A 27,081-nucleotide genomic window follows, 5' to 3' on the forward strand; every position below is an offset into this window, starting at 1 on the left:
AAATTTTAAAGACCATGAAATAACCCAAATGCCTGATGCTTTGTTTTTTAAAGAAGTTTTAGGTTCACAGAATAATTGGACAGTTCAGAGAGTTCCCATAAATCCCCTGCACCCTCACTCAAAACACACAGCCTCCCTGACTATCAACATCCCACACCAGTGGGTACACTTGCTACAACCAATGAACCTACATTGATACATCATTGTCATCCAAAGTCCATAGAGTACACTATGATTCACTCTTGTGAAACTATGGATTTGACAAATGTATAATAGCATGTATCCACTATTATAGTATCATACAGAATAGTTTCATGGCCCTAAAAATCCTCTATGCTCTGTTTATTCCTTCTGTCCTCTCTCAACTGCTATGGACCACTGATCTTTTTACTGGCTCCATAATTTTGTCTCTTCTTGAATGTCACATAGTTGGAATCACACAATATGTAGTCTTTTCAAGTTGATTTCTTTCACTTAATAATATGCATTTAAGTTTCCTTCATGTCTTTTCATGATTTGATAACTCATTTCTTTTTACTGTTTAGTAATATTCCATTGACTGGATGTACCACAACTTATTTCGATTTAGTTTTTATAGAACAGATCTTTCTTTTTGTACTATTTCATTAGTTTACATAATAATTAAATTACTCAAACACAGTGACAAGTAAAACTGGCACAAACAGGTTTAGAGTAAACAATGATCAGTGATGCTAGGTAAACATATGTAATCCAAAGGCTGTAATGAGTGAGCACCTTGCTGGCTTGTATTACCAAGAAAATGGAAAGACTCAGGGAACCCACGAGTCTGTGGCTGGGAGAACTACTGCATTAACATGTTGAGGAGTTAGTATTCTAGGGAACACTGCTGGGGAAATGCCGACTCAGCCCATGTTCTCCCAGATGTTGTGATCGTTCTTCTTTCAAGAAATGCATTTTTGTTGACTCACCTTTAACATATGTCTGTTTATGTATTCATAACTATCTCCAGTACTATCACTGGCTAATATTGCAAAACATGCTGTACATAGGGTGAGATTCACCAACAGTGGGAGTGAATCTCAATCCACATTCCCAATAGTTTCTTTGACTTAAAAAAATTTTTGTCTGACTTCTTAGATGTGATTAGTTTATCTTTTTAAACCTCATAATGTGATTGAAGATAAGCATTTACTAGGATTAAAACTGTCAACTCTATTATTTCTTATTATTCTCTTATGGACTGCCTCCCCATGGTCACGTTAGGACACCTTTCTATAGAGTGTAACATGGATTTCTTATGTACGGACTTAATCTATTTAGAAATTCCAGTATTTTCTTCCCCCATCCCTGGGCTATATGTCTGTACTCTGGAGCTACTGCTAAGTCACTGCAGTCGTGTCCGACTCTGTGCGACCCCATAGACGGCAGCCCCCCAGGCTCCCCCGTCCCTGGGATTCTCCAGGCAAGAACACTGGAGTGGGTTGCCATTTCCTTCTCCAATGTGTGAAAGTGAAAAGTGAAAGTGAAATCGCTCAGTCGTGTCCAACTAGTAGTGACCCCATGGACTATAGCCCACCAGGCTACTCTGTACATGAGATTTTCTAGGCAAGAGTACTGGAGTGGCTTGCAAATTGCCTTCTCCGGTACTCTGGAGACTGCTGGTCTTATAACTGCTCAGAGAAATTGAGAAAGTCAATTAAAAGTTACTTCAATTCCTAAAGGTCAAAGATGGGGAATGCAGGGCCTCTTTGAATCAGTGGAGCCTCTCTCTCTATTAAGCAAGCCCCGAGGCTGAGTGAGGATACCTGGGGCTGCTTTTGATTGCTCTCAGGGGGAACACAAACTACCAAGAACTAGGTGTGGCTGTGACATTTTAAGATGCTCTCAGACAAACTGGAAGCTCATTCAGAAGCTTATAAAAAGATTAAGCTCCATGACAAGGTGGGGAGGAGGGAAGTAAACAGAAGCCTGTGATGTCCCCTGTTCTCAGTACTCTCCATTTCCAGCTCCCCCTGGAGAAACGCCTAGCCCCAAGCTAGCCTTGACCACAAAGCGTGATCACTGCATGAAGAAGCAGGCCCTGTTGGAAGCCCCAATTCACTATGGCTGCTTCCTACTGCTGAGATGAGCAATAGGTGAGTAAGATTTCCAAGGTTTTACCATCCTCTTCCTCTGTGAGACCCAGCCCACAGAGGTCTCAGGAAGACAAAGTTGAAGAATATAAAAGCACCCCTGGTACACAGTGGGGACTCCATCACTTGTACTGGGGGGCACTCAGCAGAGGAGGAGACCCAGGCCTCCGCACCAAAGCATGCTGAACAGACCCCAAACAAAACCAGCAATAACAGAACACTCTCATTGCTGCTGTTTATTTTTAAAATCTTATGAGTACAGAATTTGAACAAAACTTTAGAATTGGCCAGTACATTCTAGCCAGAGTAAGGTTTGGTAATATCAACCTTACCACCATTAAAAATAACTCTACCCCTCCCCTTTGCCTGACTCCCACCAGCTCCTTACTGAAGGCCCTTTCCAAGCACAGCTGATGAGCACCCTGAACAAGGCAACACACAGCACAGCCGCAAAGCAAAGACACTTCCTCCCTTGGGCCCCCACCTGGCCATCTCATAAGAACCACGGCCCTAAATCATGCAGATGGTTGCACCTGCTGTATGCTTGTGGATTTTCTCCAAGGACTCAGAAGGAAGCTGCCTAGATGCAGCAAAACACAGCATAAACAACAGAGGCTTTGTGTCTTGTTAAATGCTCTGTAACTGGAGCTCAATCACACTTGGCTCTCTGGTGACATTCAGAGATACCCAGTTAGTGGGGCTTCCCCTCTTGCTGTACAGCCTTTCCCCAAAGTCCTGCTTGCAGAATTCAGTCACTCAAAGCACTGATAAAACCACAGTGTCTTAGTGAGGACAGAGGTTATTAATTAACATTACAATGTCTGTGGACCTTGTCTCAAAAGGAAACCCTAATTAATTTTGTCAGTCAGACAATTCTCCTTAGCTCAAAGATCGGGGATTTTCCTACAGAATTAGTAGGAGTTAGGAACAGACACTGTAGTTCAGAGAGGACCAGTCACACAATCTATGGTGCCCCATGAAAAACAAAAATTCAGGCTTGTTCAAAGCACAGGAAAAAGGTACCATTAAAGGTACTAAAATATAAAGTATTTTTCTTTCTTCTGCGGTCTCTCTCTTGACCTGTCACGGTGTTTTTGTTTTAATGTTGAACTCCCGGGCTTGGGGATGCTGGCAGGGCAAGTGCAACCTTCATAGCCATCAGGGCCCCTGCCCTGTGATGGGGGCATGAATTCACATGGTCTACCAGCTACTGGACTGAGGCTTCACGCCCTAGCCAGGGGCAAAGAAGTTAAGCCAGGTGTCTCCTCTTCCCACTGGCCCATTGCTCCTATCCGCCATGACTGGGCAACCCCAAGGGTACTGCATCCTCTGCCCTGGGATATTCTAGGGGTGGGCAGCAAGCTCACTTTCACTAAGTCACCCATCAAACATACCACAGTGCTGTCAGTCTAGAGTCCTTGAGATGCTGCCAGGTACACATGACCCACACATGCCCTCACCATGCTCAGGCCCCCACTAGTGTGGGGAGTGGCAGCAACTGCTGGATGGGGATGGTGAGGGGGAGGTTAGTGATGCCTAGGGTGGCAGAGAGCAGAGGATTGGGCAGAGAACTCCTCCTGGCAAAGTGGGGAGGCAGCAGGAGGTGGGACTGTGAGCCCAGGCACCAAGACTTTGGTGCTTATTCCATTGGTTCACTGGACACCACTGACAGAATACAAATTCTAGGTTAAAATAAAGAGTGTCAAGATGGCACCAGTAGAGCGTTAAACCCCGTGTGCCCCTGTGGGAATCCTATGAGAGTGCACGTGTCACTTGCCCACAAAGTCCTCCTGACTTTGGACCTCAGATGAAAGGAAACAATTTTGATTGCCTTCCCACCCCAAGTACGTGTATTTCTAAGACAGATATTTATGTACATTTATATATATATATAAGAAAAAGCTTCATGTATTTCCTCCATTTCAACTTTATTCTTTATTTCAGTTAGGAGTTAATCAGAAGAGACTGAAGTTTACAGATATTCTCTATTTAAAAGCCCTCTAAGTGAAGAATATGTATTCTTCAAAACATGAAAAATACTCCTTTCTGACCACAGGTAACTATATTCAATATTTAGTAACAAACTACAATGGAAAACAATCTGATAAAGAATATACATAACCGAATCACCAGATACAGATACAACATTGTAAATCAACTATACTTCAATAAAAATTTTTTAAAAGTACTTATTTGAACTCCCCTGGTGGCCCAGTGGTGAAGAATCCACCTGCCAATGCAGGAGACATGGGTTTGATCCCTCATCCAAGAAGACCCCACATACTGTGGGCCAACTGAGCCTGTGAGCCACAACCACTGAACTCTGGAGCCTACAAGCTGAAACCACTAGAGCTCCTGCAGCAGTGAAGACCCAGGGAAGTCAAAAACAATATAAATAAATAACTTTCAGATACTATTTTCTGGGCATTGCAGTATAAATAAATAACTTTTAGATACTATTTTCTAGGCATTGCAGTGTTTTTGTTTTTCCATGAATATGGATAGATACATGGATTGCTTTTATAATTAGGAAAAACAATTAAAATGTTATTTTCTAAAGTAATAAACATACTTTACCTGTAGGGAGAGTATGCTGCTCCTTGGACTTTTCTGATACAACCAGTGTTATCTCTCTGTTAACTTTCCTTAATACCTCCTGGATCATATGAATTTCAAGATTTTCCAGAAGTTTCTGAAGCTAGAGTAAGCAGTTTGAGAGTCACTCTTCACTATTAGTTTATACTTCAGGCTCCTAAATTCTTACATAAGGGCCTTGGGCTGGGTCCTGTCCTTTAGCTACTCTCTACTGAGGAAAAAGAAAGGATTCTTTTTTTGAGGTTCCCCAGTGGGGTAGGCAATGGCAAGCCACTCCAGTACTCTTGCCTAGAAAATCCCATGGATGGAGGAACCTGGTAGGCTGCAGTCCGTGGGGTCGCTAAGGGTCAGAGACTTCACTTTCACTTTTCACTTTCACACATTGGAGAAGGAAATGGCAACCCACTCCAGTGTTCTTGCCTGGAGAATCCCAGGGACAGGGGAGCCTGGTGGGCTTCCATCTATGGGGTCACACAGAGTCGGACACGACTAAAGTGACTTAGCAGTAGCAGTAACAGTGGGGTAGAGGCATCTTTTTGGAGACAAATATCTCTTCTTCCTGGCTCATATCTCAATTGATAAAATACAACCCTTTTTTACCAGGTTCTGATAAATTGCAAAATGCTCAGTGTCTGAAGTGACCTCTTATGTTTTCAGTTCAGTTCAGTTCAGTTCAGTCGCTCAGTCGTGTCCGACTCTTTGCGACCCCATGAATCACAGCACGCCAGGCTTCCCTGTCCATCACCAACTCCCAGAGTTCACTCAAACTCATGTCCATCGAGTCGGTGATGCCATCCAGCCATCTCATTCTCTGTCGTCCCCGTCTCCTCCCAGCCCCAATCCCTCCCAGCATCAGAGTCTTTCCAGTGAGTCAACTCGTCGCATGAGGTGGCCAAAGTATTGGAGTTTCAGCCTCAGCATCAGTCCCTCCAATGAACACCCAGGATTGATCTTCTCTAGAATGGACTGGTTGGACTGGAGTCTCTAAATATGGCCAGGAATTTCATGACCTGCTTTATAAAAAGCGCAAAGGTCTGAAACTCAATTTATATACCAAGGAGGATTTCACGAGAAGATATTAATCCATACACGACCAAGAGAAAACTCTGTTCCAATACCCATGAGCCCTTACTCTACCCTTTATGCTTGCAAAGCCCATGTTTCTCCCTGTCAGAGGACCCCTGGTGCTAGAGAGGAAGCAGAGTTCAAAAGGGTAAGCAATGGTCATGGGACTGGGGTGTGTGTGGAGAAGGGGCGGTGCTGAGTTCTCCTGGATGCTTAGCGGACATGTATCTGTACTTAGACCCATGCAGGTAGAGTCTTTGTTCCCTGTTACAGTAAGCATAGCCAGGGACAGCCTGTGTCCCAGGGACACAAAGGGAACAAACACTTGGCAAAACAACCCCTCCACACACCATCAACACACACCAAATAGACTAGTACATAAATTGTGTTGTCTTATTCTCAGAAAAACAATCGCTGAAGCTATTTTAAATATTCTATCTCTGTGAGCATGTGTTGGGGTCAGAGGATACTTGTGTGCTGAACTTGATGTTTAAGATGCTAGTGGTTATGTTTTCTGTTGTCTTTTTTGTGGTGGTGCACTTTAATTTGAGGAAAATAAGAATATGAAAACCTAGAATTACAGAACTGAGACAATAAGGTTAGTTATTTGCTTAATCAAAGCCTCACATACCTTTAAACACTTAAGCTTCCTTAGAGTCTGTGCAACAATTTACAAACCCTTAATTTACACTTAACTTCTAGAAGAAAAACACCACTTGGGTATAGCTGTAGGTTTACATGCTAATGCCATAAAGCAGATTTTCAAGCCAAGTTCAAAATAGCTTCTACATACCTGTTGAGTTTTTATTTCAATTTCTGAAGCTCCTTTGGGGGGAAGAATAGACTGACTAGTTATTAAAATTTCTTCAAATTCATCTTCCTTCCCCATCCGCCTAGCTATAGCTTTCATGCTGGGGTAGAGAATATCAGTTCTGTTAAAGAAGAGCAACAGAAATTAGCAAACAAACAATTTTTTTCTCTTTTAGATGTTCTGACAAGTCTTTTCATTCATGTTCTGTTTCCTGTCATCATGCATAACCTTCCAACTTGTCATAGACACTCACATCATCATCTAAATTCACCACAGTTGCCACTCCCTTAGTCAATATTAAGTCCCAAGGCCTTTTCTTATTGGCACATTTAATTTCTTTGTTCTTCAAAATATTAACATGTCTTCTCATTCTCTATTTACCAGGAAAGCTGACTAACATAACTCATAAGATAGACAATTTGGATTAGGCCACCAAAGTGGGCCTTAGGGTCCTCAGTGAGGTCCAGCATGGCGGGTGGGTGCTCAGTAAATGCTTGTTTGGTAACAGACACATGGCAGAGGCCACCTGTCTTTCCTGCCAGCTAAGGCATCCCAGCCAGCTCTTGAAGCTGAATAAACAACATGGACCACAGACCAAACACCTCATGCTGCACCATACTGTACTCCGGCTGTGATGCTGAAGCTCTCAGAGACTCATTAGACCTAAGTCCAACGTGGCAGAGAGTGGGGAGGAGGCCACAGCAGCAGCACTCCCTACTCAATACTCGCTGGGATCCTACGAGCTAAAACGCTGAGAGTCAGTACTGAAGGGACACTTCAGAAGCACACTCTGGGTAAATGATATACGGTGTTGCTCAGTGGAATCCAGTGCTATGCCTGCAGTCTACAGAACTCAGCTTTTCCTGGAAATCACTGTTGATAGAGACACACTGCCCAGTTTCCTTGGCGATCAGTGGGGCTAGGCATACCAGATTCAAGGACCAAATGTCACCCTCAGAGCAAGGGCAGTAATCTGCCAGACTCCATGTTCCATTCTTCCACATGAATTTCCCCCTGAGCAACACTCACCCATAGAGCTCCAAGAACTGTTTGTGGAGAGAGGGAGAGTTGATGTCCTGGACTTGAAGTTTGAGTTGGCCCCAGTGCTCCTTTAGCACTTCCAGTTGCTTCCACAGCACCAGAAATGATCTCAGTGAAGCAAGGGACAGGACTGCATCACAGGGGCCTCCCAGCAGCTTGGAGGCCTTTGGGCTGCTTTGGAACTGACTTCTGAGTCCTGGCACTCTGGACAAATCTGGCTGAAATCATTATAGAAATTCTTCCTCATTCATCATAGACCACTACAAGATAACCTTCTACATGTAGCTCATGCACAGTGAAGTCTTGGGAGAATGACTCTTCACCCCAGGAGGAATGGTTTACAGGCCAATAGCACATGTAGAACTTAGGGAAGATAAGCATCCTTCATGAACACAGGTAGTATTCAGAAAGGAGAGAAATGTCTCCATTTTAAATTTCTGCTTGAGTCATGAACCACTGACTTTTAAAACTCTTTTACTTGGGTGCTAACATTTTTATCTGCCTTTGAAAAATTGAGCCTTTCACGTTTAGCCTCTGCATTTTGAAAAGCACTCTTCAACACACTCAAAATTTAACAGCCCGTCATGGTAGAGCTATATTATAATCTTAAATTGAAGATTTTATCCATTTTATGGGTAAGGAAATGGAAACCTAGGCTTATCTTATCTCCTATTCCTCCTCCCATCCTCTAAAATTTAGGCAGAGAATATGTCACTTGATTTGAATTTATGATTCAATAGGCAATTTTACTTTAAAATCATGATTTGTTCATTCATTCACTGGTGTTTTCTTAAATAAGTGTTGGTTGAGGGGCTGCTGTGAGCCTTGGAGGATGTGGAAGGAAAAGGGTTTTCAGGCCCCTGATCTCCTTTACACCAGCGATACAAAGGCCAGGGCTACCAGAGAATGACAGACAGAATGGGGACCTGTATCTCACCCATGGCCTGAAGACAGTATCTCAGTTATAGGGAAAGGAGCTTTCCTTCACAGACTCGGATCAGGCGACATTCAGGTAACAGCACCTTGGACACTCAAGCTTCCTGGCCGTGAACAGGAAGAACCACCACCAGGGTGTAACTGGACCCTAGATCAGTGCTATTAGCATATGGGGTGGGGTGGAGGTGGGGCTGCCAGAAAGAGAGTTGGTCAGAAGTACTGACAGGCGAGTCCCAGAGGAGAGTGAATTCCTGCCAATACCTGGCAAGCCCTCCACCTAGTAGTCTATCTCCTTAACAATCAGCTAATTCATGCACTTCTGGATTTATTTTATCCTCAGAAACTTATAGCAAATGAAATCTTACTCAGTGACTCAAGATATCCAACAGACCAAGGCCAAGCACTGTGACAAGGAGGGGGCAGCCTATAGGCCACATAGTTGGACCCCTCCACTCAAAAAGCCCCAAGCTCCTGCCACCATTTTAAAAGTCCTGAGCTGGGACTTCCTTGGTGGTCCAGGGTTAAGAAACTGGCTTGCAGTACAGGGAATGCTGGTTCTATCTTTGGTCAGGGAACTAAGATACCATGTGCTATGCAGCAACAAAGCCTGCGTGCCACTAGAGTCTGTGCGCTGCAATGAAAGATCCCACATGACACAGCAAAGATCACATGAACCAACGCAGCCAAATAAATAAATATTAAAAAAAAAATAAAATAAAGGCCCTGAGCTAATCCACCCCCTTTACTTGGGAGTCTTAGAGATGGAAGTCTAAAAGGTCACAGAACTGGTGACACAGCTGGGACAGGAAACCTAGAGTGCTAGGTCATAGGCAGTATAAATTTCAGTGCTGCCCATTGTCTATGAACATTGAAATGCTATTAAACAGAACCAATAATAAAATAAAACTAATTAAAATAAATGATAATTTTAAAGCAAACTTACCTCCTATTAAGAGAAGTCATCTCTTCCTAAGCTTTGCAGAATAGGTGAAGGGACAGGAGACAGGATAAAGAACAAGGCAGAGGAGGCTAGGAGGTCAGGGAAAGATGATAATCCATCAGAAACAGGGCCAAAAGAGGGAGAACAGAAGGACCAAAGAGCCTAGCACACTTCTTGGTCTTGGTATTATGTGGTCTATATCTAGCTTTGTAAATGCTCCTAGGAGAAGCACTGAATCCTGTTATGCAATTCAGGTGGCACATCTAAACACACTTCCTTTTCCACTAATTGGCCTGATATGTACTTGTGACTCAGTTTTAGCCAGTGAGAGACAAGAAAAGTCTACTGGAAGTTGTCTGGAAAAGATTTCCCTCTTTGACAAAAAGACAAAGCCCCTTAAGGGGAAAGCTTTTTCACTCGTATCTTCACCTTACAAGGATGAGGGAGACATTCTGCTGACACACCCAGGATGGCACAGGTGCCTCCACCAATGTGAACTGCCTCCTTCTAGACTTGCTTTGAAAGAATACACTTTGCAGTTTAAGTCATGACCCGTTACTCATAGCAGGTGCACCCTTGCTGGCACAGAGGGGCACTGGCCATAAGGTGGAAGATCAGATAAAGCTCCACCTGGGGCAGATTCATGTCAATGTATGGCAAAACCAACCAATATAATATTGTAAAATAATTAGCCTCCAATAAAAAATAAATTAATTAATTAAATAAAATAAAAATTGAAAAAAAAACAACTTAAAAAAAAAAAAGAGTGTTTGGAAGCTGAAATCCCAAAGACAAGCAGGAGTTAATCAGATGAAGAAGTAGACAGTGGGAAGAGAGCGAAGTGTTCCACCAGGGAGGCTGGTTTACATGAAGGTACTGAGGAGACAGCATGGTGCGTTTGACAAAATGAAAGAAGCTGAATGTGAGGGCACTCCAGGGCCACACTGGAACCTGGGTTTCTTTTCTCTCTTGGCCAGTGACTTTAGGCATATCATTTAATCTTTGTGAGTTGGTATTCCTATCTATATAATGAGAATAATGATAGTACCTACCTCATGGGATTATTGTGAGAATTAAATAAATTAATAAAGCACTCTGAATAGATCTCAATCATAGATATTATTAATTAATAATGTTCTATTAATAATGTTCAGGGCCAACTTATTGACTAGACATAGAAATGCTTAGGGCCCACAAAATGTTTTAATTTCTTTCAAAATCAGAAAAAGCAATGCTTAGGTTGAATAAAATGCTACAATTTATGATATTAACATATTTTTCTTTATATTAACACAATTATAAGCTATAACTCTTCACATTTTTTAATGGAGAAATGAGCCCTCAAAGGCAAAATCATGGAAGTCAAAATGTAGCCCTGGCAGTGGTAGAAGTGGGCCAGAATCCAGTAAATAACATTTTCAGGATTAGCAGAGGTAGGGGAGTTGACAGAGAAGTCTGAGAAGGCCTGGCCCGTGACATCAGAGGAAGACTGGAGACAGCTGTGCTTAAGAAGCTAAGGGCAGACAGCTTTCAAGAAGGACACACTGTTTCAAATGCTGCTAAGGTGTCAGGTTGGAAGGGGACTCAAACATATCTATGGGATTTAGTGGCAAGGTCCATGGTGCTCTTGATGACAGCAGTCTCAGTGGTGAGATGAGAAAGAAGGCAGAGGGCAGTTTTTTAAGGAGTGAATGGAAGGTTCAGTTCAGTTCAGTTCAGTCGCTCAGTCGTGTCCGACTCTTCGACCCCATGAATCACACAGCACGCCAGGCCTCCCTGTCCATCACCAACTCCCGGAGTTCACTCAAACTCATGTCCATTGAGTCGGCGATGCCATCCAGCCATCTCATTCTCTGTGGTCCCCTTCTCCTCCCGCCCCCAACCTTTCCCAGCATCAGAGTCTTTTCCAGTGAGTCAACTTGTCGCATGAGGTGGCCAAAGTATTGCAGTTTCAGCTTTAGCATCAGTAAGGACATGGAAATGGCTGGTGCAGAGTTTGGCTCTGAAAAGGGGGCTCTTTAAATGGGGCGGTGGCTAGTTTACCCTGTGTCCACACAAGTATCTGTCTGGTTCCAGATACATGCAGAATTGTTTCAAGCTATAATACTAGGGGGACTACAGGCTCCTAGTACCTTATAGCTTCAGAGGGACAAGTCTGGAGAAGGGAGTGCTTGCCCAGGAGTCCATGAGCTAGCTGAGTGATGAAGACAGGAGCCAGGCTGGAGCTGTTCACCTGCAGCCTCTATCATACCTTCCAACTCCAGTCCTAAATGTATGACTCACAAGAAAAAACAGCCAGTTGGAGTATTTGTTCAAACTGGTTTCAACGGACCACCCCCCTTCAATGTCTGTTGTACTTCTAAAATTAAAAGAAATTGATATACCATTGATCAAGGGATTTACTGTGAAGGCACTTTGGAGAGGGTCTGACTGGCTACTGCTGCTTCACTGCTGCTCCCGTGTGGCATTAGCACAGTCCTGGGACACTGGGAGAGGCTATGGGACAGATGAAGCTCTCTAGTCCATCTCCCAAATAGAAAGGTCCTTCAGTACAACACACCACTGGTCAAGTATGTAGACTGTTCACCAAGAATACCTGTGTATTTCTGTCTGGTGTGGCTTGCTGTTCTGGGAGACCCTCCGTGATCATATGAAAGTTACTCAGAAGAACATCTTCCATTAGCAGTTGCATGCCTGCCAGCTCTCCATGAGCCACCTTGAGGTCATGGCCACTCAGTCCACAGAGGCATAGCTAAAAACAAAAAAGAATCAAACCAAACCAAAACACCCATTTTGAACACTTCTATGTATCCTTTCGGAGAAGGCAATGGCAGGCCACTCCAGTACTCTTGCCTAGAAAATCGCATGGATGGAGGAGCCTGGGGACTGCAGTCCGTGGGGTCACTAAGGGTCGGACATGACTGAGCGACTTCACTTTCACTTTTCACTTTCACACATTGGAGAAGGAAATGGCAACCCACTCCAGTGTTCTTGCCTGGAGAATCCCGGGGACAGGGGAGCCTGGTGGGCTGCCATCTATGGGGTCACACAAAGTCGGACACGACTGAAGTGACTTAGCAGCAGCAGCATGTATCCTTTACATGTAGTTTTTGGGAGAGAAAACTAGGAGTAGTTGTGTTTACAAGCCCCATGCTCTCAATTATTTAAAAAAACCATAAAAATCAGAGTAACGTTTTTAGTTCAAAATCCGCCTTGAACATATTAGACATTTGGCTCTGTATGGAATTCCAAGTTGCCCAAACATTATGGTGGTGTCTGTATATGGTTGTATGAATAGTGTGATACATGTATGCACAGGGAAAACACAGGAGAAAAATCAATATGATCTGTAACCATACCCCAAAGTGGGGGACTCTGATTAGTATTTTTAAACCATTTTTACTATTTTACTTAAAAAAAAAACTTACTTTTGGAAAATTTTGAGCATATGCAAAGGCAAACAGAACAGTTCCTATCACTCAGTCCCAAAAACCACCAACCTATGGCCAGTTCTGCCCCATCCTCATCATTCCCCACCACCACATTATTTTGAAGCAAATGTATCATTGATTTTCATGTTGCTGATAATACTTTTAAAAGTATTTTCTATTTAAAAAAATGAAAATACAATAATATTTGTTTAAACAATCAGAGGGAAACATACATTTGAAAGAAATTCTCCTTCTGAGTTCTGCTTAAGGAGTTCTCTTCCTACCACTGTAGGTGGGTCACAAGTCACACAGCTCTGAACTGCCAGTCTGGAAATTAAGAGGCCCAGAGAGTGACTAGAAATGGATGACCACTCCCCGAGATCATTATTAGCTAGGAGAATTACAGCTGATTCAAGTCTGATTCCAGCTGCAAACATGATTTTCTTCTGTCAAAAGAACACATGATTCACCCTGCAGCACTGGGTTTACAGCTTCATAATCAAACACCTTGCTTATCTCATATTAATAAATTATTCACCACTAGCTAGAGTATGGAGGATTGGACCTATGGATGCAGTGACATCTGCTTTGCAGTCTGTATTCAATTCTTTCTGTGACAAGCAGGAAGAATTATCTTACCTGCATGTGATATTCTAGGGTATCTGGGCTGCTACTTGTAACTGGAAACGGTCCTCCATCTTCCAGAAATGCTCTCCAAGGGAATAGCACAAATGCCTAAAAGAATAAAATAATAAATATAATAATGCTGCATAATAATGTCCACAAGTAACAGGCATTTGTATATGAACAAGATGTCTTCATCTGTACACTAAACACTATGGGATTACTTCTCTATTATATAGAAATAGTTCTTGATGAATAGTCTCTGATGATGCAGAGAGGAGAGTAATAATCTTGTTTTTTTTAAGCTAATTTTTCAGAAAGTAACTAAACATAGAAGGGTACTTAAGGTTTCGGTGTAAATAGTCAGCACTAGTGTTTGGAAGTCCCAGAATAGTATAAAACCAATGATAAGTTTATCAATTTTTTTCAGTATTACAAACCTTAAATATTTGTCCTTTATCACCACTGTGCTCCAATTCTAGGCAACAACTCAAAACCAAAGCTATGACATTACACATGGGCCTCCATCTTTTCCACATCACTGTTCAACAGCCAAGGCGTCCCTACTCCGCAGCCCAGGATAGAGTGGGCCTGTCCATCTGATCCTCTTCTACAGTTTCAGACCTGGTACTGGCTTCAGACAATTCTCAAAGTTGGAGTTGATGCAGGTGGCAGGCAGCCAGGACACCTGCAACTATTTAATGCCAGGCAATGCCCAAAGGCAGCAGGAGCAGGCCCCGTAGTCACATTCCAACCCTGTCTTCAGGTCTTCATGAGGGTCAAGGCTTGGGCCAAGAGTCACTGTCTTATAGCTAGGGAAGGTAGAAGTGTGAGACTTACATGGGGTTGATGCTTGCCTTAGCTTTATAACATAAAAACATTAAGTTGGAGGTTTTGGAGTCAAAAGATACGGGCTTGTGAGGTGATTTTAAAGATATGTCCACAGGGACTTCCCTGGAGGTCCAGTGGTTAAGACTCTGAGTTTCCACTGCAGGGGGCATGGGTTTGATCCCTGGTTAGAGGACTAAGATCCTGAACGCCATGTAGCGTGGCAAAAAAAAAAAACGTGTCCACAAATTCTTTGATTCTGTTTTCACTAAGAGGTGGAGCACCTTGACCTTGACCACAGCCTCATGAGAGACTGTGAGCTAGAACTACCCAGCTAAACTGCGCCCAGACTCCTGAGCCTCAGAAACTACATGATATAAAGAATGTCTACTGTGTTAATATGCTGTATTTGGGGGTAATTTGCTCTGAAGCCATAAAAAGCTAATACAGTTTGTGACCTAGTGTTGCCAGGACTTCATAGCAGTCTGATCTCTGGCCTTCCTGAATCTCAAACTCTTTAGTTGTAGCAGGTGGGTAATAGAGTTGGTGCCTAGAACAAAAATAGTTGCCAGGATTACATTTGATAACATGTATTTTTATTGGGCTGTTCAAAACTCAGCTGCTGACCTGATTTATGTATCATAATTGCTATCATTATTATTTATTACATGAAAGAGATCAGGTGTTGCTTTTGCTACCCGCTGTGAGCAGATAAGCTGTTATCCCAATTAGCCTATTAAGCGGTTTGGAGACAGAGCTCCTGACTAGAAGCAACAGCAAGACACAGGGGCCTTCTCTACTGTATGAGTGAAAGGGAGCTTACCAAGGCCTATGGGTATTTCGGCATGAAGAGCCTCCTATGCACAATGCACATTTTATTACAAAATGTGCTCTCAACACATCTCAGTACAAAAATAACTCTCAACACACCTGGAGGCTCTGTGGATCCAGTGGTTGTGGTAGGCTGAACTGGGAAGCAAAAATGCTCTTCACTGGAGAGTTGCTCAGTGATGGCAATCCATGGTACATGTCGTCTGTGACAGACTGGTAGGCAGAAGCATTTCCAGCTGCCAAAAATGTTCGTCTACCAAAACAGGAAAGCAATCTCATTAAAAGCAGTTACTCAAGTTTCTAAAGCTCAAAACTCTCTTCAAGGCTATTTGTAGCAAGATAACATTTTGAGATGTCAACAGGTTTCTTCTCCGGCAACATCATCCCTCATTCATTTTTCTTTACCACTGCCCTTCACTCTCACAATGCACAACTCTCAAGGGAAAGATAGTTATCCTCTAGACCAGTGCTGTCTAACAGCATAAGTTGAGGGGATCCAAAAGGTCCCCAGGACAAAAGGGATCTTTTGCCTAATCTTCCATAGACTTGGATCAAGTCATGCATAAACAGACATCAAAAAAGAGATTAGCAATGACTGAGGGAGATGTTATCACCGATGGGAGTGAGGCAGTCTCTCAGAGTTTAGCAGATAATCAAGTGCTGAGGCAAGACCTGGGGAGGGCCTAAGACCCCACAAGGCAGTGTCCAAGTGGGGTACTGAGCAGCAGGCCAACCAGAAGAGATCCGGGGTTGAACAGAGATGGGTGAGGTACCACTCCTCGTCAACTGCTAGGATGACTTATAAGCACCCCAGAACTTAGATCGCCTCTGAGAAGCATAAAGGAGGAGAGGTGTGGTAGAAGGCCTAAGTTAAGATCCAGTAGTAACGCTGCCTTGACATCTGGTGAAACCGGGAGGGCCTTGAATGACTTAACTACAAGTTTCCCTCCCTATGAAGGGAAGGTCCCCTAGTCAAACACAGGGATCTATGTTTATTTACCTTCCTTATCACAGGGACCAAGTATAATTCCTGCTTATCCATCCACAAGCAGTTGTTTCCAGTTCCCTGCCAGACCACAAAATTATTCGAATGAACCAAGCACATCCTCCTGTTCTGTTCAGTCACTCAGTCGTGTCCGACTCTTTGCGACCCCATGGACTGTAGCCTACCAAGCTTCTCCATCCATGGGATTCTCCAGGCAAGAATACTGGAGTGGGTTACCATTTCCTTCTCCAGGGGATCTTCCCGACCCAGGGATCGAACCCGGGTCTCCCACATTGGAGGCAGACACGTTAACCTCTGAGCCACCTATGTGCCTCCAATAGGCACCACATCCTCCTGATACTCAAAGCCTGCCTCTCAAGCCCCTAGCTGTTCACTCTGTTCACAAGTACAAATCTTCTGTGGCCTTACATGGCATGCAATGTTCTGTTCCCCTTGGCCATGAGTATATGTAACTAGTAAACTGCTGGTGATCTCGTTTGTCCAGTATTTAAAGTTATGTGTTTGGTCATCCCCATAACCTTGGAGCAGAATCCTTCCCTCACCAACAAGGTGAAAAGGAGGCATTTAAAACAAAGGTAAAGGGGGATGATCTTTAAGTAATTGATTTTATATCTCAAATTCACCACTTTAAATTCTAAATATGGCTGAATGACATGGAATTGAAAAAAGAAGTAGGGGCTTATGAACTTAAGTTCAAAGACAGATAAAGGGAGCTCTATATTTGCATATCAAACCATTGTACTAGTGCAAAAATCGTATCACCCTTTTCACATCTTTGTGAGAATTAACAAAAGATAGTTGCATACAGTTATATACTGAGACACTGAATAAAAACACTGATTTAGCCTGATAGCTCAAGGATGGAACTTGGAGTTGCTCATGCTCAATGGATATAACCATTTTCTCCTGTTTCTCACATTGGTCACATGCTTTCTCATGATTCTCAATGGGCCCTGCCAAGGGACCCATAATTCACTCAACACTCACGTGACAGTGATGTATCCAGCATCTACTATGTACAGGATACTGTGTCAGGAACTGAGATACAAAGATGCTGCTGCTGCTGCTGCTAAGTTGCCACAGTCGTGTCTGACTCTGAGCGACCCCATAGACAGCAGCCCACCAGGCTCCCCCATCCCTGGGATTCTCCAGGCAAGAACACTGGAGTGGGTTGCCATTTCCTTCTCCAATGCGGGAAAGTCAAAGTGAAGTTGCTCAGTCGTGTTCGACTCTTAGCGACCCCATGGACTGCAGCCTACCAGGCTCCTCTGTCCATGGGATTCTCCAGGCAAGAGTAGTGGAGTGGGTTGCCATTTCCTTACTGCAGACAAAAAATGTTGCCTGCTGTACCAGTTAACAAAGAATGCTGCCTGCCACCAAGCCATCAGCAAATGCAGCTGCCTTCCAATGGTGCACTCTGAGGGGAATTCAGGATAGAAAAACACAGGATACTGGGTCTAGATAAGATGCATAGGTAAGAAATAATTTTAATGAATCCAGATTCTTACATCTTCCCACACACAGAAAAGCACTAAAATCATTAACTCATGATGTCTGTCTTTTGTGATTAGCAGTAATTCTTTGACATTTGATCACATAAGTTTTTGTTATTGCTGCTGTTCGGCCCAAACTCCTCTGTATCCTAGCTCCTCCCTTACTTCTTCAGATTAGATCCTTAGCTATCTGACACATTGTCTCCCAGGCTATAGTTTTCAGTAAGGTTCCAGAATAAAATATTTACAACTTCTAAGCTGTGCCTTTTTCTTTAGTCAGTGGCACTAAAAAGCAGGGTATTCTAATGGAAAACAATTCTATTCAGTCCAAAATCAGAGCCCAATATCCCAATAAACCTCTCCCTGGTTGACTCCTTCAATGTCACTCCTGTGCTTCTCTCCTACCAATCCACACAATTATCTCTCTCTCAGCCTCTTGGCCTAGCTTTGTTCACATCTTATTGTTTAATCCTTGACTGTATTGCTCATATTTTAAAATTCCTTTTTTGTTTATTATGATGTTTTAACATCTTAAAAAAAAAAAAAAAAAACCCTGCTGGCTGGGGAGAGACTGTTCCTTCCTCTGTAGCCAATTCTTAAAGACAACTGAAGGCCTAGCATGCTTTTGATACCCAAACAAACCAGTCTGAGCCACACTTCCTCTGATCCCTGCAACCCAGGAGGCAATATTCCTCTCATTTAATCATCCTAGCGCTAATTAACAAGCAACTAGAGACCAACACAGGCTTCCTTGGTGGCTCAGACAGTAAAGAAACTGCTGCAATGTGGGAGACCTGGGTTTGATTCCTGGAGGAGGGCATGGCAACCCACTCCAGTATTCTTCCCTGGAGAATTCCAAGGACAGAGGAGCCTGGCAGGCTATAGTCCATGGGGTTGCAGAGAGTTGGACATGACTGAGCGATTAAGAATAGAACAGAAACCAACCCTACAGCCCAAAGCCTACTGGAATTATTCAAACTAGCAGATCTTAAAATGTTCCGCTGCTCTGCCTTGCCTTTCCAGGCCATGGCCTAGGGACTCTCTTTGCTCCTGACCCATGGCCCTGTGCGACGTGCCATGATGGATGTGTCTAGGAACTGAATGTAATTTTATTTCCCTGAGTCTCTCCTGTATCTCCTCCTGTGATTGCCCTAGATTGATTATCATATAAAAGAACACAGAACAATGACTTGTTCTTTTATCTTGCTAAGTTTGTGCAGAGTTTTTAACTAAGGGCCACAAACAACCACAATTCTTGGGAGATTTTTAGAGCCCCAAACACATACTAGGTCTATTAATTTATATATACTTGGAGACTATGAAAAAATAACACAGTTCAGATGTAAATATGACTGCTACTCTAAGTGACAGAATCATAGCATATGATATACTGTCTGGAGAGACCAGAGTCAGTCAGATTCTAGGCATCAGTTCAGTTCAGTTCAGTTCAGGCATCACCACTGATCAAATCATTGGTTATCCTATTCCCACTTTCTCAATTCTTCAGTCAAGATCACTGTCCTTGGTAGGTCCCACCTCCCCTTTATCAATAGAACTGTTTATTAGGAAGCTGAACAAAATAATGCCATGTAAAGAAAGGAGTTTCAAGATGATACCTAACATTTTTAGCACTATATCCTCTTTTATTTCCTTCCTCTTCATAGACCCCATATTTTGAAAAAAAATTTTTTAACCAAATTAAGCATTCTCCTGTTTTTAACTCAAAGCCACATAAGCACCTAGCCTAAGCTCTGAGCTACAGGAAGAGATAAAGAAATATGATATAAAGGAAAGAACAGGGCTTTGGAGTCTGACAAACTGTGTTAATGTAAGGTCTGCTACAACAAGCATGTGACCCTAGGGCAGTCATGCAACTTCTCTCTATTCCCTCATCTGTAAAGATGGTGATGTAACTGCTATCTCATGGAGTCGACACATGATAGGAGTTCAACCAAAGCAAGTTTCCTCTCCTCCTTATCTTACTCATTCTTAAGATTCCAGTTTAAAAAAGAAAGGAATGTGACATTTTCTTTACTGCAAAACTTTTGGATAGATATGTCTTTTTCATCATGCCTTTAGAAATACTGAAAACAGCTTATTGTGATAGCTCACTCAGACCCTCAGTTGGTAAACCCTGGCCTGCACCTTCTGCTGGGGTAGCTCTAATCAGTGCAGCTTGCCAGCAGCACTCAAGCTAGAGGGAAACCCGTAGGAATGAAAGGGCAATTTGTTGCTTGTGCCAGTGGTACACCTGCCAACTGCCAGCTCCTAAGAAAGTCAGGTCTTCCCAGCAGCCCACTGAAATACAAATGTAGATGCCTCACATTCTCTGAACGGCTTTGCCACACTCCAGTTGCCTTACTGTCAACAAGCAGTCCAGGGTTTCCTAGAATGCCAGTCATCTTGTGTGTGAGTTACCCATAGTGTGATCCCAGGTAAACTGGCTCTAGACACAGGGAGCAGGGAATTCATGGAGCATGTGCCAGGTTTTTTCCTGGATGCAAGGATATATAAAAGAAAACAAAACCCAAAAAACAGCTGCAAAGTAGTCCTGAGGAGGCCAGGAAAAAGTTGTGGCTCTTCACTTCTCAGACACTGGAGACCAAGACAACATGAGGGCTTCTCTGTATCTCCCAGAAATCCCCAGATAACTTTGAAGCACACTTTAATATCTGGGTGTTCAGAGACACTTAAACTAGATGAGCATAAAAATAAATTGAAAAATGAAGAGAAAACCAACACACATTCAAGGACTAAAAAATTGGTGTTGCTTCTTCAGAGATCCCTTGATATACTCCTAAATAAGGCTTATGGCAGGAAGTTAAGGCACCTTTATTTCCTCAAACTCCTCCTTTTTACAGTAATCACTCTGAGTATCAATAACACATTCAGATTAGTGGCACTTTTCAAGGCATATGTTTTATTCCTATAGAGTTCCTCTGAGGAACTTTTCTTTTTTCTTCTTCTTTCTCTCCATTCTTGAATTTCAAAGGAATTCAATCCTTTAAATCAGGGAATGGCAAACTCTTTCTTAAAGGGTTGGATAGTAAATATTTTCAGCTTCATGAAGCATATGATCTGCACTGCAACTGTTCAACTCTGTGGTTGTAATGTGAGAGCAGCCAGAGGTTATCCATAAATGAATAGGCAGGGCTGTGTTCCCAAAAAAACCCTCCATTTTTGGACACTGAAACTTGAATTCCTCAGAATTTTCATGTGTCACAAAATACTACTCTTGAATTCCCTCCGCCTCAACCACTTAAACACCAGCCTCAGCCCGCAGGCCTTACAAAATCAAGCAGGGGCCTATGATTCCTAACTTAAACAGATGATACTGATTAAAATCACTGTACCATATAAGCATTTATCTTTGGCACAAATGATTAATTCACCTGAAATTAAACATAAACTCAATTCTCAGGCATTTCGTGCACTGGCTAATAAATAACTCTTACAGGTGGTGGACATGCCCAGAGGTGAATGGCCAGCCTTAGGCAATGTGATTCTGATACCATTAGAGGACACACCAATTTGCATCAGGTTCTGAGCTTGGCAACAGAGGCAGGGAGAAACTTTTGTGCTTAGAAACATGTATCTTTCTGGCAACCTAAGCTGCTCTGTGCCACAGTGAAGCAGGTGCCAGGTAAAGAGGACTCCATGGGGCCACTGTCCTGAGCTGTATCCTGCCTCTCCTCCCCTGGTCTATGGAAGTATGCTTCTTTTATTTCAGGTGAGAGTTCTTTCTTTTCAAACTCTGGAGAAGGCTTCCGTTTACAGAAGAAAAAGTTTCCTGGAATAAAAGTCGTATTTACCCAGAGTTGGCGAGCTCTGGGAAGGGAAAGGGAACTTCCTCAAGCTTTCTGTCTCTTTTGATTATCTAAGGACTTATTGCTAGCAGGTTCAGCACAAAGTATTAATAAAATCCTCAAGTAGAATGACATTGATCTTTCACTTCTCTTTTTCTCCTGCCTCCTGTCTTCTCTTCAGAGTTTCCCTTTCCATCCATCCTGCGCCGTCTGGCATCCATCCTAGTTCTCAGGCTTTGGAGTCAAATGCACCTAGATTCTAATCCTGGTCTGCTGCTTAGTAGCTGTGTGACTCCAAACACACACAAAACCTAAAGGGATTTGAAGAAAAAAAGGGCTGGAGGAAATGCTGTAAATGAAGGACTCCTGGTTCCTTCTGAGGTCCTCTGAAATATATACTGACTATACAATACTGAAACCAGACATAGTTCAGTTCAGTTCAGTCGCTCAGTCGTGTCCGATTCTTTGCGACCCCATGAATCACAGCACGCCAGGCCTCCCTGGCCATCACCAACTCCCGGAGTTCACTCAAACTTATGTCCATCAAGTCGGTGATGCCATCCAGCCATCTCATTCTCTGTCGTCCCCTTCTCCTCCTGCCCTCAATCTTTCCCAGCATCAGGGTCTTTTCAAATGAGTCAGCTCTTCGCATGAGGTGGCCAAAGTGTTGGAGTTTCAGTTTTAGCATCAGTCCTTCCAATGAACACCCAGGATTGATCTCCTCTAGAATGGACTGGTTGGATCCCCTTGCAGTCCAAGAGACTCTCAAGAGTCTTCTCCAGCACCACAGTTCAAAAGCATCAATTCTTCGGCGATCAGCTTTCTTCACAGTCCAACTCTCGCATCCATACATGGCCACGGGAAAAACCGTAGCCTTGACTAGACGGACCCTGGTAGGCAAAGTAATGTCTCTGCTTTTTAATATGCTATCTAGGATGGTCATAACTTTCCTTCCAAGGAGTAAGCGTCTTTTAGTTTCATGGCTGCAATCAGCATCCGCAGTGATTTTGGAGTCCAAAAAAATAAAGTCTGACACTGTTTCCACTGTTTCCTCATCTATTTCCCATGAAGTGATGGGACCAGATGCCATGATCTTTGTCTTCTGAATGTTGAACTTCAAGCCAACCTTTTCACTCTTGTCTTTCACTTTCATCAAGAGGCTTTTTACTTCCTCTTCACTAGGACACCCTCTATTCCTGCAGACTGAGTATGCCAGGGCAGAGAAGCCCCAAAAAGCAATTCCTAGGGGAAGCAGAGCGGTTTCGCTGGGAGAACAGGAGCAAGATGAACTCCATGGAGCTGGAATTCAAAAAGAATTTCTGGGTATAGTCCTATTTCTTCAGTCTATGTAAATTCCTTGCAAATTCTGACTTGAGATTTCAGAGCCCATAGGGCTAATGAATGGCCATTCTGACAATTAGTCAGATCCTTTATATCCACCTGCTTGACAAAGCTATAGCTCCCAAAGCAACCTGTCAATAAAAAAAAAAAACCAAACAAACAAAAAAACAAATAGCCTGATTTTTTGTCCTGCTGAATTTGCATTCTAAATCCAGAGTCCTCTGATGTTCAGAATAAAGAAAAAGCAGAGTAGAAAGAGAAAGCATTAAGTATAAACTCCACATTTCTATTCTCTGTGGACACTCATGCCAAACGGTTGGTAATTATTATAATCCACAGATAAGAGTACTGCCCTCCAAGGTCCCCCTCAGTTCCCCTAAATACTCATACTGGGAATTTATCAAATGAAGTTAATTTTGACAATTTAAGAATAAGCAGAGAAAGAGTGAAGCTCTGGCCCGGCGCGGAGTGGGCGCTCTACGGGGACACTGGACCGGGCACCCTGGGCCGGGCACCAGGCTGTGTAGAGAAGTGAGCGGGCTCGCCTGACTCCATCTTTGCCACCCCGAGCCAGAAGGGGCGAATTCCTGAGGCCCCGGTCCTCCGCTGCCTCCTCCCGGCGGCGTCGGCCGCGTGCAGTCTGCCCGGCATCTTCGTCGCCGCCGACCCTTCCTTGCCCCCGCCCCGCCTCCCCTTCTCCGCCCAGCGGCCGGGTCTGTGGTGGGAGCAGCCCGAAAAAGACCACTTGAGGTGAAGGATATCTACTAACACCAGCTCTTTGAATGAAAATTTGTTTCTCTGCCACAAACTGAACTCTTTTGTGTGTGTCTAGGGGGGAGTTGGAAACACAAACCTAATTTTGTGGCATAGCAGCTATGCAGCTTGAAATCCAAGTAGCACTAAATTTTATTATTTCATATCTGTATAATAGGCTTCCCAGAAGATGTGTTAACATTTTTGGTGAAGAGCTTGAAAGACTTCTTAAGAAGAAATATGAAGGGCACTGGTATCCTGAAAAACCATACAAAGGATCAGGGTTTAGATGTATACACATCGGGGAGAAAGTGGACCCGGTGATTGAACAGGCATCCAAAGAGAGTGGTTTGGACACTGATGATGTACGTGGCAATCTGCCACAGGATCTTAGTGTTTGGATCGACCTGTTTGAGGTTTCCTACCAGATTGGTGAAAAGGGACCAGTGAAGGTGCTTTATGTGGATGATAATAATGAAAATGGATGCGAGTTGGATAAGGAGATCAAAAACAGCTTTAACCCAGAGGCCCAGGTATTTATGCCCACAAGTGACCCAGCCTCGTCAGCGTCCAGCTCTCCGTCGCCTCCTTTTGGTCACTCTGCTGCTGTAAGCCCCACCTTCATGCCCTGGTCCACTCAGCCTTTAACCTTTGCTACTGCCACTTTCGCTGCCACCAAGTTTGGCTCTACCAAAATGAAGAATAGTGGCCGCAGCAACAAGGTTGCACGTACTTCTGTTAACCTCGGCTTGAATGTGAATGACCTCTTGAAGCAGAAAGCCATCTCCTCCTCAATGCACTCTCTGTATGGGCTTGGCCTGGGTAACCAGCAGCAGCTGCAGCAACAGCAGCAGCCATCCCAGCCGCCACCACCACCACAGCAGCAGCAACAGCAGAAAACCTCTGCTCTTTCTCCTAATGCCAAGGAATTTATTTTTCCTAATATGCAGGGTCAAGGTAGTAGTACCAATGGAATGTTCCCAGGTGACAGCCCCCTTAACCTCAGTCCTCTCCAGTACAGTAATGCCTTTGATGTATTTGCGGCCTATGGAGGCCTCAACGAGAAGTCTTTTGTAGATGGCTTGAATTTTAGCTTAAATAACATGCAGTATTCTAACCAGCAATTCCAGCCTGTTATGGCTAACTGAAAAAAGAAAAAAATGTATCGTACAAGTTAAAATGGTTGGGCCCAAGGGGGATTTTTTTTTAATAACCTCCTTGAGTTGTTTTTTTTTTTTTTTAAAGCTTATAGTAAGGATACATTCAAGCTTGGTTACAAAAATAAAACATGCATCATTTTTCATTGCCAACCAAGCACAGAGTTATTTTATACTGACTGTATATTTTAAAGTATACTCTCAGATATGGCCTCTTACAGTATTTAAGATATAGCAAGGACATGGCTGATTTTTTTTTTATAAAAAATTGGCACTAATAAGTGGGTTTATTGGTCTTTTCTAATTGTATAATTTAATTTAGTACAAAGTTTGTAAAATATCAGAGGATATATATATTGTTTCTACGACATGGTATTGCATTTATATCTTTTTACTACAGTGATCTGTGACAGCAGCTTCATGTTGTATTTTTTTTACTGAAACTGTAAAATATCCATCTCAAAGACATCACCTATTCTAAAAATTGTGTACAGGATACTCCTTTAGTGGTGGAATTAAAATGTACAAATATTTGCTTTTTCAAAAAAAAGTATTTTCTGTTAAAGGTTTAAACCTTTTAAAAAAGGTTTAAAATATTATGGATGAAAATGTAATCATAAATATTAATTTTGTACCTATATTGTGCAATACTTGAAAAAATGGTATAAAAGTATTTTGAGTCAGTGTCTTACATGTTAAGAGGGACTGAAATAGTTTATATTAAGTTTGTATTAAAATTCTTTAAAATTAAAAAAAAAAAGAATAAGCAAGGACTCTCAGGTCTAACCTCTTCCCTTCCCATGTACTACTTATTATTTATACAGGAAACATTGTGATTCTTAATTTAAACTAATTTTTTCATCAATCATGACTTATTAACCAAACAAACATTCTTTTTGATGCAGAGTATTTAATACCAACAAGGCCAGAGATAAATTAAGTTATTTATAGATTTAATTCAGGTAGTCAATTTTGTTGGTTTCAGATGTGCAGTGAAAATTCTGTTCTTCTGAAAGGTAATTAAGGACTGAAAAAAATAAAACTTGGTAGGAAGAATAATCTTCAGCAGTATAAAAAATATGATTCCCCATAAAACAGTCTGTTATGGAAACTAACTACATTGGAATCACATTTAACAAAATCAAGAATATTATTATCTAAAAAGAACACAGTCCACCTGGACAGCATTTGCAGCAGAACACATTTGGTAGCCACAGTGCTCTGGATCAGGTTGTGCCCTTGACTATTTTAAGCTCATTATCTAATCATGCCAAGAGTGGCCTCCCTCCATGAGCACTCAGAAACACCTGCCCCACAGAATTTACTAGACAGGAATAGCCCTCCAGCCCTTACCGGATGAGGTACCTCACTGCAGCATCAAACTGCAGAAACATAACCTCCCTTTGGAGGAGAAGGACCTGGGACACCAGAGTGGGGTCTTGGGGGTTCTTGAGGCTGTCAATCATTTTCTGCAGCTCTTGAAGTTCAGATCCTAGAAGACAGATGACATTTTAAGTCAAAAAGATTGAAATACAAGCTACCCCAGCTACCCTGTGAACCATCATTTCACCTCCAAAGCTAACTTTTTACCTAAATCAACTTCTGTTTGTTTGTTCGTGAGTATACTAATTAAATATCCTGCAAGATCAGCAAAGCCTTATGTTCTAGAACCCAAGGTCTGATTTATCTTTTCTTCCTTCCTTCCTTCCTTCTTCCTTCCCTCAGGAATATAGTAAAAATAATAAACTTGCATTGCTTTTCATTAGAATAAGAACATACTGCTGAAAGTAAGTTTCAAAGTATACAAGGCTATAGACTCTAAATAGATTGAAAAAGAGAAATTACAAGGAATGGAAAAGGTATAGGTCTCAGTAAATCTATCAGGGGCTTGAAATTATTATAAACCAGCGCCCATTTCTTACAGCCCTACCATTCAAATCAACCCTGGTGTAGACTCATCCTGTCAGTGGCTCATGGATTAAAGAAGAATCAAGACCATCCAAGGAGGCAAAAATTCATATACGTATATGTATACACAAACATACATCCTTCTAGGAGATTCACATCATTTCAGGATTAGATGTGAGAGATCCTAAATAGGCTTATTTCTTGGACCCTTATCCTAAAGGACTTATATGTATTTTGGATGGAAATTTAAGCTAGAGGCCTTTTACGGTACTCAATACTGGTTTGAGGAACCTGGCCTGGGTCTAGATGGCTGTACTAGAATCTCTATTATTAGCTCAGGAAATGAGCCACTCAGAATGGGAAAGCACAGAAAAAAAAATCATGGTCTTTAGGGAGCACTG

General features: G+C 42.6%; 2 protein-coding genes across 2 annotated transcripts in view; one reads left to right on the forward strand and one right to left on the reverse strand.

The window, feature by feature from the left end:
• LOC129561121 (uncharacterized) overlaps positions 1–27,081 on the reverse strand; it is a 183,306-nt gene that overhangs the window by 38,564 nt on the left and 117,661 nt on the right. The window contains 7 exon segments of the mRNA XM_055433524.2: positions 4,692–4,812; positions 6,568–6,706; positions 7,615–7,844; positions 12,099–12,254; positions 13,573–13,668; positions 15,316–15,469; positions 26,126–26,264. Coding sequence (XP_055289499.2) covers positions 4,692–4,812; positions 6,568–6,706; positions 7,615–7,844; positions 12,099–12,254; positions 13,573–13,668; positions 15,316–15,469; positions 26,126–26,264 — 1,035 coding nt within the window.
• LOC129561127 (protein Tob1-like) lies at positions 23,723–25,293 on the forward strand. The gene has a single exon (XM_055433546.2). The coding sequence runs from the start codon at positions 23,738–23,740 to the stop codon at positions 24,761–24,763; it is 1,026 nt and encodes a 341-aa protein (XP_055289521.2). The 5' UTR covers positions 23,723–23,737; the 3' UTR covers positions 24,764–25,293.

Source organism: Moschus berezovskii, chromosome 10, assembly GCF_049115385.1.
Source record: "Moschus berezovskii isolate FMDL1 chromosome 10, NW_MosBer_1.0, whole genome shotgun sequence".
Classification (NCBI taxonomy): domain Eukaryota; kingdom Metazoa; phylum Chordata; class Mammalia; order Artiodactyla; family Moschidae; genus Moschus; species Moschus berezovskii.